The sequence below is a fragment of the Photinus pyralis genome, unplaced genomic scaffold (genome assembly GCF_008802855.1).
Source record: "Photinus pyralis isolate 1611_PpyrPB1 unplaced genomic scaffold, Ppyr1.3 Ppyr1.4_LG2, whole genome shotgun sequence".
Taxonomy (NCBI): domain Eukaryota; kingdom Metazoa; phylum Arthropoda; class Insecta; order Coleoptera; family Lampyridae; genus Photinus; species Photinus pyralis.
In genome coordinates this window covers 16,798,095-16,818,220 of record NW_022170403.1, presented here as the reverse complement: position 1 = coordinate 16,818,220, position 20,126 = coordinate 16,798,095, and the positions used below count along the sequence as shown (strand labels likewise).

General features: G+C 35.7%; 1 protein-coding gene across 1 annotated transcript; it reads left to right on the top strand.

The window, feature by feature from the left end:
• Positions 1-3,810: 3,810 nt before the first annotated feature.
• On the top strand, positions 3,811-18,331 carry LOC116164613. The gene is made up of 28 exons (XM_031478804.1): positions 3,811-3,893; positions 7,032-7,217; positions 7,264-7,425; positions 7,471-7,579; positions 7,622-7,765; positions 7,818-8,009; positions 8,056-8,329; positions 8,376-8,744; positions 9,954-10,052; positions 10,102-10,242; positions 10,298-10,571; positions 10,645-10,806; positions 10,861-11,113; positions 12,118-12,309; positions 12,355-12,994; positions 13,264-13,362; positions 13,412-13,552; positions 13,616-14,048; positions 14,096-14,204; positions 14,251-14,394; positions 14,442-15,267; positions 15,321-15,422; positions 15,471-16,047; positions 16,103-16,352; positions 16,407-16,598; positions 16,646-17,387; positions 17,436-17,573; positions 17,621-18,331. The coding sequence occupies exons 1-28, from the start codon at positions 3,876-3,878 to the stop codon at positions 17,871-17,873; spliced, it is 7,221 nt and encodes a 2,406-aa protein (XP_031334664.1). The 5' UTR covers positions 3,811-3,875; the 3' UTR covers positions 17,874-18,331.
• The last annotated feature ends 1,795 nt before the right edge of the window (positions 18,332-20,126 follow it).

The window sequence follows — 20,126 nt, the reverse complement described above, 5'->3', positions numbered from 1 at the left end:
AAATAAATTGTGCGGATTTACTTTTTAAATATTTTTTTCACTAAGGCCAGTATTCGCGTTCTTAGTAAATTCAAGATTATCATTTATACACGACTTAAATAATTTTATCAAAAAAATAAATCGCTACATTTAATGACTTTCTATATCTCTATCAATTTCCGATAAGACCTCTAGTTAGAATTAATATTTGGGCTTCAAAAATTTCTCAAAAGTTTCGACTTTTATTGCAAATTTCAGTGACCACTGTGTGTTGCCTATCCTCTATCCCTAGCCCCCTGCGAGTAACTTCAGCTCAGCGCATTTTCCATGAGGTCAGCAGTTCTCAACAAAACATACGAAATTATTAAGAGTAAACAAAATAAGGGCAATTTTATGTTCGTAAAATGGGCTAAAAACTTATACGATATCATATAGGACATACAATTTTCCTGTATGACGATATTCAAATGGTACGTACCTAATACCGTACGTAATGATATAGGTACAAATATGCACATAATATGTTACTATTATTATCGTTATCACTTTCACTATAATACAATAATATAATCGTTTATTTACCTCAAAACTTAATTATTTCATCAGATTTGTACTGGTACCATAATGATCTCCTAATTATTGTAGGTAGGTAGTCAATGTTAATGTTAGATATAAAATAATTAATTTAATGCGAAATAAGAAAATATTTGTTAATATCGTTCAGAAGGGGTAATGTATAGGTATGTATCCAGCATTTACTATAAGCACAGCTATAAGTATATATTTTATTATAACAAACGTTATACCTATACTTTTTTGGACCGTTGAGTGAGAAATATAGTCAGTCTAGGCGATATCATTACTGGGCATGGTATTTAAAAAAAAACATAAATATGTAACTGTTTATTTCGGCGGTGCAAAATTACATATTGAAGAATTGGAAATTTGGAAACCAGCATTTGTCCTCTTACTTCTGCAAAAATATATGTCTCTATGCTTATTTTCGAACTTATCGCCCGATTGCAAGTCGATAGTATACTTACTTAGGTCAAACCTAGGGTCAAACGATTTCCATTGACGAGTGAAATTAAAAAGCTTTTATTAGAAGGAATAATCGCAGAAAGTAGATCTCTTAGACTAGGAAAGAGAGGTAGATCTTCTTGTCGTGAACAAGTTCTAATTAGTAATTACTAAAAATGAAAATCACAAAAAGAGAGTGGTTCTGGACTTTTCACAAACGATTAGTAAGTTTACCTATTATTATCCCCTGCCGAATATTGAGAAATTAATTAGAGCCGTTTCTACACACCGTATTTTTAGTACTATTGATCATAATTAAAAGAGCATACCAACAATTTCCAATAAATGCAGATGAAAAACAATATACGGTATTTGAAATAGTTGGTTGTTTTCACACAATGAGGTCGAATTATTCAGTGAGTAGAAATACACAAAACCTCCCCATATGTCATGGATAATTTAATAGGTCGCGTTTGATCAACGCGGATTGAAGCCATTAAATCTAATACGTAGTCCAATCCTATACCTACGTTAAATCTAATTTCATAATAGGTAACTCTTTATTTGAAAAAAAAGCATGACAATTAACAACAAAGAAATATGACCAGAATGTTATGTAGTTAAATAGGTATACGAGTAGGTAATAGACGGCAAACGTGTTAGCTATTTCATGTTGCATGTTGTATAAATTTGGAGAATAATTGTTAAAAACGATAGGAATTTGTTTTTTTTTCAATTGAAGTTGTAATTGAATTTTTGGTCACTTTATTATGAAATTTTGGAGAAGAATTGACACTTGAATTTACTATCTTTACAATTACTGCATTACAGCATTTCCATCGTGGATCGTGGAAGACTTCGCGCTAATTCCACCTTAATTTCAATAGATTCTTCTACATAACTTTCCGCGACACTGAAGGATTTCCATCATGCATGCCATTTTAATGCTATAAGACCGAGTATAAGACGTCAACTCCTTTGTTCGCCAACATTGTAGCTGACATTCTTCTAAACAAAAACGCGTGTCCAGTAATAAGCTGAAGGATTTTTTTTCTTCAAGTATTTTTCACGGGCAACTGCCAGTCGTGTTTTTACCTACCAGTTGGTTGAAGCATCTTCTATTCTGGTATTTAAGGAGGAATCCAGAAACATTGGGAATATTTTCAACAAAGTTGCAGATAACTTATATTTTCGTCTTTGTGATTAATATACTTCGCCGTATTCCAATTTTTGTATCCGATAAGTTAACAACTATCATAGAGTCTTTATATTCCATCTCATCAAGAGTGAAATTAGGTATACACAACTCGTTTCCTGCAAATGTCTGCTAAGTATTTCAATTACCTGCCTGAAATTAATGAAACTCTATTATGATCGCACATTATACATCATCTAAAATAAGCATTAAAAATTATTGTCAGGAGCTTCAGTTAAGAATCGGTTCGTGTCTTGTCTGCTAGACACATCAGATTTCCTTGGACGATAACCAACATTTTTAGTTTTCAAAAACGTTATTAATTGAGTGTAGGTATTTCGAAATGTACCTAAGTCCTGTATTTAAATTAAGCGTCAACTGCAACATAAAATATTCGGTCGACAGACTGTTAGGAGATTTCAATTTTGCATCTCGATGGACAAAATGGATGAACAACTTTCTCATAACAATTTGAAAAGCTTTTTCTTGGCACCGTTTCTTAAAGGAATTGTACGTAACCTCGTATCAGACTTTTGAGTTTTGTGGGATTATGGCATTACATCCAACTTTGAAGGATTCTTCAATATCGTTACGATCAGTTTCTGACGAGGATGACATACCAGGCCCCGGGTTATAAATGGACGCCACTTTCGTGGGGGCGGCATATTTTTTTTTATTATTTTCAATTTAGAAATTCAGCCCATGGCGCTAAAAACATGTGACACACCTATTTTTAATATAATCGTAATCGTATCCTCTACAAGAAAAGTTTACGTACGTTTAACAGAAATTACACCTCGAAAGAAAAATTCGGTAGAAATTAAATTGAAGTAAATGTGTGAATTTTCATTTGGAATTAATTTCCTGGCATACCTACCCAGTACCCACTGGTTGTACTCAATCGTGCAAAAGCAAAGCAGTGCGGGTGGTAAGTTCTTCTATAGGGCTTGGCAATTGGAGGACCCCGACAAGTCTCGGTCTTCCAAACCTTGCCCTCCACCTAGTAAACTTCACTTACCATTCTTCTACCTTAATATACTACTTATTTGACGTTAGACAATTGTTTCTATGGCGATTTCTAGCAACCCGGTTAAAACGGTGGAATTAAAGTAAATCCCCATTATGTAACACCTTTGAATATATTCAAAGCGGCATACCTACTGGCATACCGCCTAAAAGTGTACACCATCTGTTGCTCACCCATACAAAATAATGCATAACTCAGAATTTCCACATAATTAATCACGAGTAGGTACCCTTTACTCATTTGTGTCCCGAAGCTACCTTCATTTTCACGACAATGAGCTTTAATTATAAAACGTTAATTAAACATTATGTTTGTTAAGTATGTGTTAATTTTTGGTCGTTGAACTATGAAGTTTAAATTTGTTAGATGTACAATTATATAGGCATTCTTCATAATTTTCAGTATTAATAGTACCTAGCCAAGTATAGAATAGACCTTTATTATCTTTTTAATCAAGTATTTTCAATAAAATGTGATTACTTTTGATAATTCTATGGGAATATTTTTAAAACACTTATGATACAAAGATAAAAGTGTAATCAGTTTTATTACATGTAGAAGTTTACTTTTTGTCCAATATTATTGTGAATATTGGAATAGGCAGTGTGCAGAAAAGTGCGAAACTAAATTAGATATGCAAATTAGATTAAAACAATGGAAATCTATTATTGCGTAAGTAGAAGCTAATTTTCTTTTGACGTAACTTACTTTTGAATACGTTACTTTTCTTTTTGGGTAAATAAATAGGTAATGCAAATAACAATAGCCTTGTAGATGCCTACGTGTATGCAAACATTAATCAATCCGATGTATGTAGAGCTACATACCTTACAGTCACTAACAAAATTAACAAACCTCGGATTCCTCAATAATCTATGTTTTAAAATTAGAATTAGACACACAATCTAGTCAACATAATTCTACATTTTTGCTTACATTAAATTTCTGTTAAGTTAAACAAGGTATTGGGGAGTGTACGTAGTGATATTGAAGTATGCAAATGTCATTAATTCTGTTCGTGATCGTACCTATTTATAATAGATAATTTAAATGTATAGAAACACACTATTTGATCATTATACCACTGGAAAGTATAGTTCTTATATAGTTTTGGCACAAATGAACCAGCCCCTTGATCTACCAACCTATTAACCTATATAGATTCTAGAGATACCCACTTATAGTACCTAGATGAGTTGATTAGTAAGGAGAAACTTTAGTTCCCTGACAAAATGAAAGAAATATCTTATGTAACAATAACAGGTACTTTGCATAATAACCTGCTTATAAAGAGGATAAACATATCCAAACTTATTTTGTAAAAATTTTACCAGTTAATCAAATATCCGACATTATTGCTTCGACTCCATCGCTAACTTAATCTTTGATGTGGTTTGAGAGCAAAATTCGTATCTGTGCAGGGTCTATTTCTTATTGGATGCGGAAAATTGTGATCATTATCGCAGTAGATATATTGTTTATTTCTGATTAATTTGCGCTCGACAAAAAATTACAAGTCATTTGTAACCTTTAGTATCTGAATAAAATTGAAGTACCCATTAAGTACTTTAGTGCATTTAAACCATGGGTTGTACTAAAGAAATTACACAAACCACTGCACTTATAGGTTTCTTAGTAAAGTTGATTGAAGCTACGGACGCACTATATGATAATCTTGTTACTTGTACAACTTCTAGAAATGGTTCATTAAAATTAGTGTAGATGCATTCTTGCCTTTGCTCTTGTTCTGATTTCCTCAGATTTCCTTTCTCAAAATATACGAGCAACTACAAACGATATTTCTTGTAACAATTGGGTTGAAGTCTTGGAGTACCTTAAACAATATAACCAGTTTTAACGTTTCCTATCCTCCACACCCTTTATACTATGACAATAAAAATGGCTACTCAACATTTACTATAATCACATGCAGCTTTACTACGCTAGAGATCAATTTTGACCACATAACTTTTTACGCTAGGAGGCACCACAATACACAATTTGAGTGAAATACCTGTATGGATGGAGGAACAGACAGACATACGGACATAGTCATAAAGATTCCCTTACACTGTAGGGCCTACAGAATAATAGCCACGGAAAAAACTTAATATACCTAGTCATTGATTGTAAAGGTTACAATGTCTTTATCACTTTCACGCGATGAGTCATGGTGCACTTAATTTGAAGTCCATTTTATTAGTAATTAACTACCTAATATTATCTTTCAAGCAGGTGAAAAAATATTTGTCTCAAAAGTGTATAATTATTTTTGCACTCGTTCGTTCTAAATCGCGTTTTCCCAATAAAACACGAACGTCGGGAACGTCAATTTTACAATTGACTATCTACTTTCGCGCACTAGTGCCTAAAAATTCAACGAAATTATCTATTTAGTGCGGATCATAAACTAATAAGTAGTATGATGGAAGAGTAAAAAAGAAAATATAAATACACTTTACATCATTCCCTGTAGTACAGGGGCAAAAATAAGCTTAAACCAGAAGTTTTGAACAATAAATTGACATTTTAAATTTCTAGATTTCTACTTTATCGGCATAGAGGACTTGATTTTTTCAAAAGAATTATAATGTCGCAAAAATCTCGCGAAAAGGATTTGAATTATTTAACTAATCCGCGCAAAAAATAGAATACATGTTACGTGCGTGAACAGTATTTACTTGATTCGCGCGAAATGCGTCGCTCGTGCGCAACCTCGCGCCGCCAAACTTCGCGCTCATCTGCAAAGTAACTGTTCCCGCACTAATAATGTAAATAACTCTATTGCAAAGGCCCTGATAAATCATTTTTATCAAGGTGTGGTGTGATTGTGCAACAAGCAATAATAAAATTATTTTCTTATTTTTATTATGTTACGTAATAAAAAAGTGATATGATAGCAATGATAGCATTGTATTTGTAGATATTCCTTAATGTTTATCATCTTATTGACCTTTGACATACCTATATCCTAAAATATCCGATGTTGCAGCATAAACCGCACGTGAGCGATGCATCCATAAGTGCAACACATATTTTCTAATTAGAGTTTTTTTTGTTACCAGTGGCAACTTGCCCCTTTTTGAAAGGCAGCTTTTTGCACCATGCTAAATTTGTCTAGAAAGGTCGGGAGTAGTCTATAGACTGTATCTGTATGGACCAATTCAAACCTTTCTAGACAGACAACGTAACAAATTCAACATAGTTAAATTACACTAAACCAGGGATTCCCAAACTATTTTGGGCCAGAGGTCCCTTTTTCAAAATGAACTGATAGCCCAGACCCCCATAGCCAAATTATTTTAAAAATCCCATCTCTAGTTTTTTTTTCCTATTGATACAAAATACTTACCAATTTAAAAATTTTGCGGTTGGTTAAGTGAGTAAGCTTTTTCATCAAAATTTAACAAACACTTATATGTGAGAAATACAGCGCTAGTCAAAACGCACCTGAAAGACTTCAACTTGACAACGTGCGCGAAATCGTCAAAAGTGAAAAAAAGTATTTCGCGCACGGGACAAAGTTGAACTTAAACAGCAATTTAATTAACAATCGGTTCAGTTGTAGAAAAAATATTGTATGTAACGCTAGCGCGAAGTTATTTCGCGCATTTGACTGATATTTTAACTCGGCTTCGCCTCGTCAAAATACCTTCAGTCTCAATGCGCGAAATTGAACTTCGCGCTCTTGTTATATAAATAACTATTTTCTATTAGAAATGTTTTTATTCATACTGTCAATTTTCTAACTGCTCCTACCGGGTTTTTCTGTGTGAAAGAGCTAATATTTTCAGACATTTTCGTTTATAGATATTAATCTTTTCGGCACTATTGCATTACATCAACGGACAAACTCCTCCATCGACCGAAGAGGAAGTGACCAAATATCTAAAAACAGTTTACGAACAGGAAGCGTCGCGTTTAACAAACCTTTTTGTGGAAGCCGACTGGAACTTCGCAACGGATATTGCTAACGTCGACAAAGAGAAAGCTAAGGTATTTTTGTTTGTGATTTGTTTAAGATGTAAATTTTATTTTTAAGACCGCCGCAACCTTACAACTAGCCAAGTACACTAAGGAACAATGGGAAAAGGTGTTTAACAAAGTAAATGCTACGAATTATAAAGACCCATTAGTAAAACGGCAAATACAGCTTTTGAAAGTACTCGGCAATGCAGCTCTTAGTGAAGTTAAACTTAAAGAGGTAAGACCTTCAAGCGCATCTTCAAGTTTAACATTACTCTGTTAGCTTACTTCGGCAACTAACTCAATGACGAATGTTTATAGTACAGCAAAAATTTGCCCGTATAAAAAACCTAAGTGTAACATAGCCACCGAAGGTCTAAGCTTAGAACCCGGTAAGTAGTCATTCTCGATACTTATTCTATATCTAGTTTAAGGTATCGAAAGTATCATTTCTAACTCCAATGATTATGAGGAGTTACAATACGTTTGGAAGGCATGGAGAGATGCTACCGGAGCTAAAATGAAAAGCACATACAAACAATATGTCGATTTATCAAACGAGGCTGCCAAATTAAATGGTAATGAAAATGTGGGTCTTATAACTCCACTCCACTACGTTTTATATTGCAGGTTTCAACGACAAAGGGCAGATGTGGAAAAATGACTATGAATCACCAAAGTTTGAAGCAGATATGGATAAACTGTGGGCTCAAGTGAAACCCTTATACGATGAACTGCATACTTACGTGGCACGCAAACTGAAAAAAAAGTATGGAAATAAAATAGATATAACTGATGGTCTTATACCGGCCCATGTTCTCGGTGAGACATCAAGTTGTTAATGCTCGAATCAATTTATATTAATCAGGGAACATGTGGGGTCAATCGTGGATTAACATTGGAAAGTTGGTCAAACCTTTTCCAAATGTACCATCAATTGATGTTACGGCCGCCCTAAAAGAGAAAAATCGTACCGTATTAGAACTATTTAAAGAATCTGATACCTTTTACAAATCGTTAGGATTAGAGCCCAACGACATGTCGTACAATGAAACATTGGGAGCTGTAATAACTAAACCGAAAGATAGAGATATTTTGTGTCATGCTTCTGCATGGGACTTTTCCAATGGAAAGGATTTTAGGTAAAGCTACAAACAGTAGATATTAAATACTTCAACTTTAATTTAGGATAAAAATGTGCACTCAAGTAAATTATGAAGATTTCGTTACGGTACATCATGAGATGGGGCATATTCAGTATTTTCTGTTGTATAAAGGTCAGCCGATTGCTTTTCGCAACGGAGCAAATCCTGGTTTTCACGAGGCCGTTGGTGACACTATTGCTCTTTCCGTAACAACCCCAAAGCATTTGGAGAAAATTGGACTTGCAACAAATTATATATCATCTCTCGCCGCGGACTTAAATGTATTAATGGATATGGCTTTAGAGCGAATCGCATTTTTACCGTTTGGCCTTCTTATCGATAAATGGCGTTGGGACGTTTTCTCAGGAAAGGTCCCTGAGAACAAATGGAACGAGCAGTGGTGGAAATACAGGTGTGGAATTGTTTATACAGGCTCGCTGATAAGTCCGGAAACGGTCGATTATCGGGGAAAATATATAACTATGGAAAGAAAAACTATAAATAGGGTTCTTCAATGTCTACTATGCAATAATATTTTTTCTTATACATCAGGGTTGGTCATAAACTTGTGGCACACCAAAATTGCATTTTTGTTTAATAGCACATCATCTACATTAATCGATAGTTCGATATCCTTCTATCAATTTTAAGTATAATTTGTAAGAAGTATAAAATGAACATAAATTCAAATATTTCCAGTTTATCGAGTTATAATAAAATCTATTATTTTAACTTTCATTGAATGAAGAACAATAATTAGGTAATGACATCACGAATTTTTGTTGAAAACATTCTGTCGCTCTGAAAATTAGGTTTTCCTGCAGTTTTCCTAATTCGTAAGGTAAATACCAGAGTAGTATAGAACAACTTAAGACCTTCTGCAAAGGCACCTCCAAAAAGCATTATGCGGGTCACTCTGTAATTGGGCGCAAGCCTGTTGAGGGCCCAGAATAAGAAAGGGATAATAAATAAAAAAATAAAATAAAAAAAAGAACCGATTCTGACTTTGTAATTATTGTTTGGTATCGTTATTTATTGTTCTTCATTCAATGTAATGTACCTATAGAGTAGCACAACAAAAACGTAACAGACTCGTAAGGAAAACAAAACCATAAGCGTGTAGGAAATTAAGAGCCCTTTCCAATAATGTGTCACTCGATCAAGGGGTGGCAACCCCTCTTAAGAAAGAGTTGTCACCAGGAGTGTAACTTTTTAACTAAAAGGGAAGGTGGACACCCTGCCAACCAAAATCAACTATTTCCTTACCAATTATTCAGTCTGTTTCATTGTCGTTGTGGTAACCTGTATAAAAATCTTATGTCACTTCGTGTTACGGAAACCTTTGAATAATATATAATTATTTACTTTATAATCAAAGCCGAAAACGATTGAATTTAGGTACATTATGCTTCTCTCTCTTGTTTAAAATTTAGAGAAGAATTGATTTTAAAAAATCTAATTTTGGTGTATCACGCCACGCCTTTATGGCCAACCATGTAATAAGTAAAATTACTGGAAGAACCCGAAAACTATTGCATAAAACTTTTTTCGGTACCTTTTATATTTTCCAAACTTATCAGCGACTCTGTATATGCATATTTAGTAAGCTATTTAATTGCAGAGAACAAATTCAAAAAATAAAGCCACCCGTTTCCCGATCGAGTAACGATTTTGACCCAGGCGCAAAATTCCATGTTCCCGGGGATTCACAATACATAAAGTAAGAAAATTGGTATACGGGCCAGTATAATAATTATTTTATCTTGCAGTTACTTCGTAGCCCATATTTTGGAATTTCAATTGTATAGGTCCTTTTGTAAACTCTCCCGACAATATGATCCATCAGACTCCAAAAAGCCGCTGCACAACTGCGATTTCTATCAATCGAAGGAAGTCGGTCAAAAGTTAAGGTTGGTAGTTCGTGGAAGAATGAAGTAAAATTCATACCTGGTATCTGTTGTATAGAGCGGGATTATCGTTAGGATGGAGTAAGCATTGGAAGGAAGCACTGAAGGAAATGACCGGCGAAACCGATCTTGACGGAACAGCGATTCGCGAATACTTTCAACCTCTTTATGATTTCCTGAAGGTTCAAAATCAAATTTACACTCAAGATGGTTTGAAAACTTTTTTGGCCACGGAATATGAACGAGCGTCATCGAGTATGTCAAATAAGGTGACTATTGCTGAATGGAATTTAGCCACTGATCTTGGGAATCCTGACAAACAAAAAGCTCAAGTAAGTAAATTATATAACAACTTGTTCAGAACTTAAAATATTTACTGATATGTCTCACTTTCCATATTAATAGTTGCAAGCCAGTTTAGAATCTGCGGAGTTTGACAAAAAGTACTGGACTACAGTTTTCCAAAATTTAAATGTGAACGATTACAAAGACGAGGCACTGAAACGGCAATTGAAATCGTTAAAGATGATAGGAAGCGCCGCTCTAGACGAAAAAAAACTGACACAGGTGATCTCTTAATTCATATAAACGTAAGGAGAATTAACTTGAAATATTCTTCAGCTGATAAATACACAAAACAAAATGCAGAACATTTACAGTACTGCGAAAATTTGTCCCTTTGATAAACAAAAATGTGTGTTAGCAAAGGAAGGTCTTAGCTTAGAACCCCATATTGAAGACGTGATGGCTCGTTCCAGAGATTATGACGAACTCCAGTACGTTTGGAAAGAATGGAGAGACGCCACTGGTAAAAAAATGAAAGATAGTTACAAAACATACGTTACACTTTCAAACGAAGTAGCCGTCGCAAACGGTAAGTGATGAAATTGGCAACAAAGGCGTTTGTCCTTTGCAACAGAAGCGCGCAGCGCATCTGATTTAGAAGAAAAATAGACACATGCGATATAACTGCCACAACACCATTTGCAAGCTAAATTGTCCATTTTAATAAATCTCTTTTAATTTTATAATTATACTAGCACACCCCACGAACTTTGTAACGGCTTTGGGAAATCTTCTTTTCTAGGATCGGAGATACGGTCGGTTTCAGAGGCTGCACCACCTCACCTCGCTCAAATGTATCGCTTCCCGATGAAACATAAATTCGGTTTCGGCGACTGCTCCGCCTCACCTCGCCCAATAATTATTATAATTCACATACCTGGCTGCTGGATGGGACATAAGCTCGGTTTCGGCCCACCTCACTTCGCCCAATATTATTACTAGCAGTAGGAAATAACTATTACGACCCTATTCTCATATCTACCAAATATAACAAAAACAACTTGTAAATCAGGATATGTATGATGCTGTCTGATGATACAGATCAGTATTTTATTAGCAAATTAACGATCTCACGAGTACCTAATGTAACTCAAAATATACTAGAGCCTGCACATCTACACTATAGCAGAAAGCGTTTAGTGAAAATTTGAAGTTTCTAGCTATTTAATTGTAATCACCGAGATCTCAGCTAGACAGCCAGCGAGCCACACAGGAAGCTATAAGTGTTTTTTTCTCAAAAATGCGTTAAAACTTTTACAAAAATCGTTTAAACCGTGACACGAAATTTTTATATATTAGATTTCGCTCTAGAAGTTTGACATAATGGCCATCTTCTCTTCACGTCTTTTTCTTTTGTCTCTGATTATTACATTATGTCTTTATTATTATTTAATAAACTACACCTAAATAATTTATAACATCTAGGACTTCAAATGCGTAACATACACGTGTCTACTGCTGGCTTTTGTTATATTACGAAAGCTTTTTGGAGTCGAAACGATCTTAAAACTAACTGTGGCGTTACGATTGCAGGATTCAAGAATACCGGAGAAATGTGGCAATCCGCCTATGAATCTGACACATTTGAACAAGACTTGGACAAGTTATGGGAACAAGTAAAGCCCTTGTACAACGAGCTGCATAAGTATGTTGGAACTAAGTTAAAGGAAGTTTATGGAGACAAATTAGATATGAAAGACGGCTTGATACCCGCGCACGTATTCGGTACGTGATATCTGCGACTCGATCAAATTATACTTTTTGTTACAGGAAACATGTGGGCTCAATCTTGGACCAACTTGGCCCCGTTATTGAAACCATACCCGAATGCGAGCTCGGTGGACGTTACAGCCGCTCTTATTAAACAAGAATACTCAGTGAAAGAGATGTTCCAATTGTCCGATGACTTTTACCAACGTTTAGGACTAGAATCATGCGAAATGTCTTATGGTGATCTTGCCTTAATTGTTAAACCAGAAGGTCGAGAAGTTGTATGTCATGCGTCCGCGTGGGACTTTTCCGATGGGAAAGATTTCCGAATTAAAATGTGCACCAATATTAATTACGAGGATTTGATTACAATTCACCATGAAATGGGCCACATACAATATGACATTTTGTACAAAGATCAACCTATTACTTTTCGTGGGGCAGCAAATCCCGGTTTTCACGAAGCGGTCGGAGATACCATTGCGCTCTCAGTTGCGACACCGAAGCATTTGAAGAAGGTTGAGCTTTTAGACGAAAGCTACGTAATTTCAAAGGAGAGTGATTTGAACAGTTTAATGGACATGGCACTGGAAAGAGTAGCATTCTTACCATTTGGACTACTTATTGATAAATGGCGTTGGGATGTCTTCGCCGGAAAAGTAGACTATAAGAAGTGGAATGAGCAATGGTGGAACTATAGGTATCTCTTTTTCAACACTCTTTATTTAACACCTTCGTAGATAGAAATTGCAACATACACAAAGCACTAACGCAAATCAATTAATCTCATTGTTCAGCGCTTCCAAAACCGCTGAAGATATCCACAAATATTTGGGAAGTACTTAAATTCAGTTATCGGTGCTTGACAAAAGTCAGCCCTCAAATTTCAATTATTTTGTATAACAGTCCCTTTTCATTCATTCTGTTTTTAGCGTCATTGCATTAATATTTGGTTTTATTTCTCTCCAGAAAAATGTATCAAAAGGTAAAGGCTCCAGTTTCCAGAAGCGAAGATGACTTTGATGCTGGTGCAAAATACCACATTCCTAGCGGATCTCAGTATATAAAGTAAAAATGTAGTAGACAAAAAAGTAAGTTCCTAATTGTTTGTTTACAGTTATTTCGTTGCCCGCATTCTCCAATTTCAAATATACCGTTCTTTGTGCAAAGCGTCTGGACAGTACGATCCCAACAATCCATCGCTACCACTACATCAATGCGACTTTTATGAATCGGTAGAAGCTGGAAAAAAACTAAGGTACGTACCTAGCTATCAAACGAACGAGTATTACTTATACTTTAATCACTTCTCATTTCATAGAAAGGGATTAGCGCTAGGTGCAAGTAAGCATTGGAAAGTAGCGTTGAAAGAAATAACCGGAGAAGACTATTTGGACGCCACGGCGATGCTGGAATATTTTGATCCACTTTATAAGTATCTACAAATGGCTAATTCGAAGGATGAAGATCATCTGAAAGAGTACTTGTCTAAAGTGTACGAATTAGAAGCGTCGCAGAAAGCAAATAAACTAGCAAACGCACGATGGGATTTTGCTACCGATGTGAATAATAAAGAAAAAGAAAAAAAACAATTAGAAGCCACTTTAGAAAATGCTCAATTTAATAAAAAAAAATGGAGTGATTTGTTCAAAAATCTTTACGAAGGAGATTATAAAGATGAATCGCTTATTAGGCAAATTCGTTTTTTGAAGGTGTTGGGCAACTCAGCGTTGAATGAAGACAAACTTACTGAGGTACTTCTCTTTTGATTTTGACGCGTTTAGGGTAATTCTGCTTTTAGCTTTCAAACGCCGGCAGCTACATGAAAAATATATACAGTACAGCGAAGATATGCCCGTTCAATAATAAAGCGTGTTCCTTGGAAAAAGAAGGGTGGTCGTTAGAACCAGGTATACGTTAATTGAACAACAAACCAGTACCCTGATTTCTTTGCAGATATTGAATACAGATTGGCGCATTCTGAGAACTACGAAGAACTTGAGTACATTTGGTCAGAATGGAGAAAAGCAACGGGACCAAAAATGAAGAAGCGTTATCAAGATTATGTCAGGCTTTCCAATGAAGCGGCAGTTGCCAACGGTATGTAAAAACATCCAATTGTGATACTACTCAATAACCTTAAATAGGCTTTGCTGATAAAGGCGAATTATGGCGTAGTAGTTATGAATCACGGACATTTATAAAAGATATGGACCGAATTTGGGAGCAAGTAAAACCGTTGTACAACGAACTACATAGATACGTTTTGAAAAAATTGAAGAAAAAATATGGCGACGCTTTAAATATGGACAAAGGTTACATACCGGCTCACCTTTTAGGAAACATGTGGGCGCAGTCGTGGATCAATCTGAAGGACTTAGTCCGACCGTTTGAGAATGGAACGTTAATTGATGTGTCGGATGTTCTACAAAAGAATTATACAGTTAAAAAGATGTTTGAAACGTCCAATCAGTTCTATACATCTTTAGGTTTAGAATCGTGCGCAATGTCTTATGGACCAAAAGCAGTAATAGAGAAACCAAAAGATCGTGCAATCTTGTGCCACGCATCCGCTTGGGATTTTTCTGACAAAAAAGATTTCCGCATCAAAATGTGCACAGAACGTAACTACGAAGACTTTATAACCATACACCATGAAATGGGCCACATAGAATACGATATTCTATACAAAAATCAACCCATATCTTTCCGGGACGGTGCGAATCCAGGTTTTCATGAAGCGATCGGTGACACCATCGCATTATCGGTGGCAACTCCTAAACATTTGGAAAAAATCGGCTTACTTCACAATTACGATAACAGTTACGAGTCCTCCATAAATACGCTGATGAACATGGCATTAGAGCGGGTTGCGTTTTTGCCGTTTGGATTGTTAATTGATAAATGGCGATGGGATGTATTTGCCAAATTAATCTCACCCGAAAAATGGAATTCTCATTGGTGGCATTACAGGTAATACATATTTTACCTTAATAAAGCGGGTTGGTGAGCGTGGAATATTTTAGGGAAATGATTCAAAAAGTTACTCCTCCAGTAAGCAGGAATGATGCAACTGATTTTGATCCTGGAGCAAAATATCACATTCCCGGCGACTCTCAATACATCAAGTAAGTGGCGTACGAAAACGATTAGTCGTGAAGTAGCGTATATTTCAGCTACTTTTTCGCACATATTCTGCAATTCCAGTTATATAAAGCCCTTTGTATCAAAGCTAAGGAGTATAATGAATCGTCTCCCGGGACACTACATACATGTGACTATTATCAAAACAGGGACGCCGGTAAATTGCTACGAGAGGGGTTAACTTTAGGAAAAAGTAAACACTGGAAGGATGCGCTTGAAATTATGACGGGGTCCCGGGAGTTGGACGCAAGTGCGCTACTGGAATATTTCCAACCCTTGTTTGAATTTTTGAAAAAATCCAACGGACCTTTTCCCAACGACCAAGAGCTAAAGAATTTCCTTACTTTAGATTATGAACGTTCTGCATCAATGATCACAAACGAACAGACACACGCGGAATGGAATTTTGTTACAGATGTTAACAATCCCGACAAAGAACAAGCACAAGTAGCTGCGGCTTTAGAAGCGGCTCGGTTTAAAAAAATATACTGGGATACTTATTTCAAAAACTTAAAGACTGACAACTTCAAGGACGAATTACTAAAAAAACAAATTAAATCGTTAAAACTCTTGGGAAATGCTGCTTTGAATAGGGAAGACTTCAAAAAGGTACCTATTACATTATCTGACATCGACGCAAAAATTCGTAAATTTCTGTTTTCAGTACACAGAAACTGTTAATGAAATGACGAAGATCTACAGCACAGCCAGGATCTGTCCATACAAACAACAAAACTGTAACCTGCAAACTGAAGGTATACAATTAGATCCACATATGGTGAATATCATGGCGACTTCTACCGATTACGCTGAGTTATCATACGTTTGGGCGGAATGGAGACGCGCAACATCTGGCATCAAGAATAAATACGTTAAATATGTTGACTTATCCAATGCAGCAGCAGAAGCGAATGGTGAGCGCACTGTGTAAGCACTCCATTAAAAATTAACGCTTATATAATTTCTAGAATTCAGAGACAAAGGAGAAATGTGGAGAAGTTCTTACGATTCCCCTACGTTTATAAATGATATGGATAAGCTCTGGACTGACGTAAAGCCTCTATATGACCAACTACATACATACGTGGCTAAAAAGTTAAAAGAGAAGTATAAAGATGAATTTGACTTCTCAGATAATTTAATTCCAGCCCACTTATTGGGTAAGATTAACTGTAACCATTGCTGTTTCTACTGATTCATACTGTAGGTAACATGTGGGCTCAGACATGGACGAACATATTTCCTTTAGTGAAACCATATCCCAACGCCACTTCGCCAAACATAACAGCAGCGCTTTTGGAGCAAGGATTTACTGCCTTGCGCATGTTCGAAACCTCAGATGAGTTTTATAAGTCATTAGGTTTAGAATCGAATCATATGTCATATGATGTTAGTTCAGGGGCAATTATTGAAAAACCAACTGACAGAGACATCTTATGTCACGCCTCTGCTTGGGATTTCTCGAACGGCGCAGACTTCCGAATAAAAATGTGTACAAAGGTTAACCACGAAGATTTCATAACCATTCACCACGAAATGGGTCATATCCAGTACTTCATCTTATACAAAGATCAACCTATCACATTTAGAGATTCGGCGAACCCTGGTTTTCATGAAGCAGTTGGTGACACTATCGCGTTATCAGTCGCAACTCCTGAGCACTTGCACAAAATTGGGTTACTAAAGGATAACATAATGACGAACGAGTCTTCTATAAACACACTCATGGAAATGGCGCTTGAAAGGGTGGCATTTTTACCATTTGGCCTTCTCATTGACAAATGGCGCTGGGACGTGTTTAGTGGAATGGTACCAAGAGAGGAATGGAACTCGCGTTGGTGGAAATATCGAAATGAATTGCAAGGTGTAAAAGCTCCCGTTAAAAGAACCGCCAACGATTTCGATCCTGCTGCTAAGTATCACGTCGCAGGAGACTCTCAATATATTAAGTACGTGTAGACATTTTTAATTCACACACTGATTGCGCACTTTTACAGTTACTTTGTCGCTCGCATATTACAATTCCAAATGTATAAAGCTTTGTGTATAGAAGCTGGCCAGTATGCGCCCCAGGATAATAAACCCTTACATAAATGTGACTTTTACCAATCAGTTAAGGCTGGTCAGAAGTTACGGTAAGAGCTACTACGTGCTAATTTTTTTATTATATACATTTTTATAGTGCCGGTCTGTCGCTGGGATCTAGTAAACACTGGAGTGAGGCATTATACGCAATTACAGGAGAGAGGCAGCTCAATGCAAGCGCTTTATTGGAGTACTTCGAACCCTTAATGGTTTATTTAAAAGCACAGAACGTGGAACCGGAAGAGTCTAGTCAGTTAGTTCCTATTATCGTTGGTAGCGTTGTTGGTGCTGTTTTAGCTTTAGGATTAACGGTCTTTCTAGTACGAAAGTTTCGAAAGAAAAAAGATTAAATAGGCAATTGGTGAAATGTTTCTGTTTAGTTAGTAGGTACTAATATGCAATTGAACAATTTAAATTAACGATCGATTCTAATGCATTCATTGTACGTTTTTCAAAATTTTAGGAAAGAATGTTATAAGTTGTACCAGCAATTTACCTCGAGATATGCTCAGGGTCTAACACAAAGGCTATAAGAAATTCAATAGGTAACGCGATATCTGCTTGTATTTTATTTATGATCAATTACCAAAAATCTGCTACGCATGCCACAAATTAGATACTTCAACTGCTATTTTACTTTTGATTCCATGATATTTTACCTCTTTTGGTTTCTTGTGCTTCTACCAAAAATTTGATACGAGTAGTTTCTATTGGTAAAATTGTACATGTATATACATATAGGTAATAGACACCTAGGTATTATAATTTAAAATTCGTAGTTTTATATAAATATGTAAATCGTTTATAATTTGCCGATCAATAAAATACCTATTATTATGATAAAAGGATTTTGTGCTTCTTTATAATAGTCGCCCTAAGAAGAGAATAAATTGTAAATAATTTTGATGAACTATAAGAAACAATATAAGTAAATTGTAAAGCTAACTGCTATATTGTTACGAATTATACTATTTTTAGCGTACTTTCCAAAAAGCAAATGCAGGGGCGGACTGGCACGGTGTGGCGGGTGGCGATTGCCACCTAGCCTGTAGGTGTAGATGATAATGGCCCGTTGGAAATTTATAAGTATGTGCTGTATTTAGTTTCTTGCACTGTTAGTAAATTATTAACACGTTTCTCTAATTGGGGTTGATGTTAGGTTGTTAAAAAATTCTGTTTTAATTGAAGTGTTTTGCAATGAATTTATCATTTTTTGTCGTAGTATTTTGAAAGCGCTGAAATACAATGATAGGCGACGCACCTCGTGTGGATTGTATATTTTGTTACTTTTAATTATCAGCTGCAATTTAAAAAAAACTGTATGGTAATTGATTTTCGAGAAAGGAGTACTTTAAAATGTTTCTGTGGTGCACCTCAGAGCTACCCCCCCCCCTCGCCAGCTTCATTACTACACTAATACTAAGTACCCAGTCCGCCCCTGTGTATAACCTTCCTTTTTTACCAAAATTCAACTACACCAAAATTTCTCGGGAAAACACTTTTTCTTATTAATTTGGGTTGGGTGCGTAAAATCCAAATCAATTCGCACTTTTTCGATCAGACTTCTCAATCAAATGTTGTAACTTTTGAACTAGTAGCCCAATCTTGGAACTGTTTGAAATTATGGATTCTACAGGCCACATTCTATAAGACAGGCAGTGTATAACCTTCCTTTTTTTACCAAAAATTGACTGCAGCAAAATTTCTCGGGAAAACACTTTTTCTGATTAATTTTGGTGCGTAGAATCCAAAACAATTCGTACTTTTTCGATCAGACTTCTCAATCAAAAGTTATAGACTAGAAACCAATTTCGAAAGAAAATTCCAAGGGCTGTAACTTTTGAACTAGTAGCCCAATCTTGGAACTGTTTGAAATTATGGATTCTACAGGCCACATTCTATAAGACATTTTTTTTCCGGGTCGATCTTGAGACAATTTTTTTCTCGGGGCTCAAAAAAAGGCAGTGTATAACCTTCCTTTTTTACCAAAAATCGACTGCACCAAAATTTCTCGGGAAAACACTTTTTCTTATTAATTTGGGTGGTGCGTAGAATCCAAATCAATTCGTACTTTTTCGATCAGACTTCTCAATCAAAAATTATAGACTAGAAACCAATTTCGAAAGAAAATTCAAAGGGCTGTAACTTTTGAACTAGTAGCCCAATCTTGGAACTGTTTGAAACTATGGATTCTACAGGCCACATTCTATAAGAAAATTTTTTTTCCGGGTCGATCTGAGACAATTTTTTTTTCGGGGCTCAAAAAAAGGCAGTGTATAACCAGGGGCGCACTGGGGGGGGGGGGGGGGGTGGCGATTGCCACCTGGCCTGTAGATCATAATGCCCTGTTGGACATTTATAAGTATGTGCTGTATTTAATTTCTTGCGCTATTAATAAATTATTAACACGTTTCTCTAATTGGGGTTGATGTTAGGTTGTTAAAAAATTCTGTTTTAATTGAAGTGTTTTACAATGAATTTATCATTTTTTGTCGTAGCATGAAAGTGTTGAAATACAATGATAGGCGACGCACCTCGTGTGGATTGTATATTTTGTTACTTTTAACTATCAGCTGCAATTTTAAAAAAAACTGTATGGTAAT

What these genes read in the sequence shown, in the direction of transcription:
- LOC116164613 (XM_031478804.1), top strand. An exon ending in GTGAAGTTAAACTTAAAGAG is followed by an intron (nt 7,426 to 7,470) that starts GTAAGACCTTCA and finishes TTACTCTGTTAG; the next exon opens with CTTACTTCGGCAACTAACTC. An exon ending in GAGCAGTGGTGGAAATACAG is followed by an intron (nt 8,745 to 9,953) that starts GTGTGGAATTGT and finishes ATTTAATTGCAG; the next exon opens with AGAACAAATTCAAAAAATAA.